The 1,450-nt window shown below is 41.4% G+C and overlaps 1 protein-coding gene across 1 annotated transcript; it reads right to left on the bottom strand.

Annotated features, from left to right (window-relative positions):
• Positions 1-609: 609 nt before the first annotated feature.
• LOC128126771 (uncharacterized) lies at positions 610-1,140 on the bottom strand. Its single transcript, XM_052764880.1, has one exon. It carries the CDS (start codon positions 1,138-1,140, stop codon positions 610-612), a length of 531 nt encoding a protein of 176 aa, XP_052620840.1.
• Positions 1,141-1,450: the final 310 nt, after the last annotated feature.

Below are 1,450 nucleotides of genomic sequence, written 5' to 3' on the forward strand. Positions count from 1 at the left end.
TTTGAGGAAACCCCCAAATCCGAAATCAAGCAAAATCGGGGAAAATCTATGATAAAGATCGAGCCTTTAACGAGTTTATAGTGTAAAGATGTTACCTTTTTCGTTGAATGAAGAAGATTGAGTAGAAAATTGGAGAAAATCGGACGAACTCGCTAAAATCGCCGGGGCTGCTTGAGAGTTCGCTGTGCACGGCGAGTATGGGGTGAAATGGGTGAAAACCCTCTTTTTTACATACTTATATTTCATCCGTGTAAATCGGCTACTTGCCGAGTAGAAAGGCCCTACTCGCCGAGTACAAATGCAGTTACGCGTTTTTTCGGGTTACTCAGGCAGGTACTCGCCGAGTATACGTGCCTACTCGACGAGTAAACCTTGCGGATTGAAAAAATTTGTGCTAATTTGAAGAATTAATGTATTTTCTCATTTTTTTAAGCCATCCACCTCACACTTTTGGCATTGCTTGTCCTTAAGCAGTTATGTTCTCAAAAATAGATGAAGAAAAGTAAATACTGAAAATAAAGAAAAGGAAAGAAAATGCAAACTTGAAACTCGGGTTGCCTCCCGAGAAGCGCTTCTTTTTAGGGAGTCATTAGCTGGACTCCTCCCCTTCTACGTGGTTGCAATCCCTTCCAGCAGCAGCAACTCTTCCATTCCTTCATTCCGGGGGACTCCTTCATACTTTTTAACTCTATGGCCATTAACCTTGAAAGGCGTGCCATCTCTTGACAATAGCTCTATAGCACCATGTGGAAACACCGTCTTTACTAGAAAAGGACCATCCCACCTTGACTTGAGTTTTCCCGAGAAAAGCTTTAGTCTTGAGTTGAAAAGCAACACTTTTTGGCCTTCATGAATGTCTTTATCTTTAATCCTTTTGTCATGCCACATCTTGGTCTTCTCTTTATAAAGCCATGAACTAGAGTATGCATCATTCCTCAGCTCCTCAAGAGCATTCATTTGCATTAACTGGTTGCTCTTTAGTTCCTCCATGTTGAAGTTACAACTCTTTAAAGCCCAAAACGCCTTATGTTCTAGCTCCACCGGTAAATGGCATTGCTTTCCATAAAATAACCTATATGGTGTAGTACCAATAGGTGTTTTGAAAGCTGTACGAAAGGCTTTCGGTGTAGTAAATGGCATTGCTTTCCATAAAATAACCTATATGGTCTAGCTTATCCGACCATTCCTTGCGATTGCTCCCCACCGATTTCTCCAAAATTCTCTTTAAGGCTCGATTTGTCACTTCGGTTTGTCCACTAGTTTGTGGATGGTATGATGTGGAAAACTTATGGGTTACCCCATCCCATATTTCTTTAACACCTTTTCCAATTGGTCATTGGCAAAATGTGTGCCTCGGTCACTTATAAGGGCTTTCGGGACTCCAAATCGTGAAAATAGTTTCTTTAAAAACCGCACCACCACCTGACCGTCATTTGTTGGTAATGCTTGT

This window comes from Lactuca sativa, chromosome 6 (assembly GCF_002870075.4).
Source record: "Lactuca sativa cultivar Salinas chromosome 6, Lsat_Salinas_v11, whole genome shotgun sequence".
NCBI lineage: Eukaryota > Viridiplantae > Streptophyta > Magnoliopsida > Asterales > Asteraceae > Lactuca > Lactuca sativa.

Excerpts from the sequence above, each read along its gene's own strand:
- LOC128126771 (XM_052764880.1), bottom strand. The coding sequence starts at position 1,140 with ATGCCATTTACTACACCGAAAGCCTTTCGTACAGCTTTCAAAACACCT.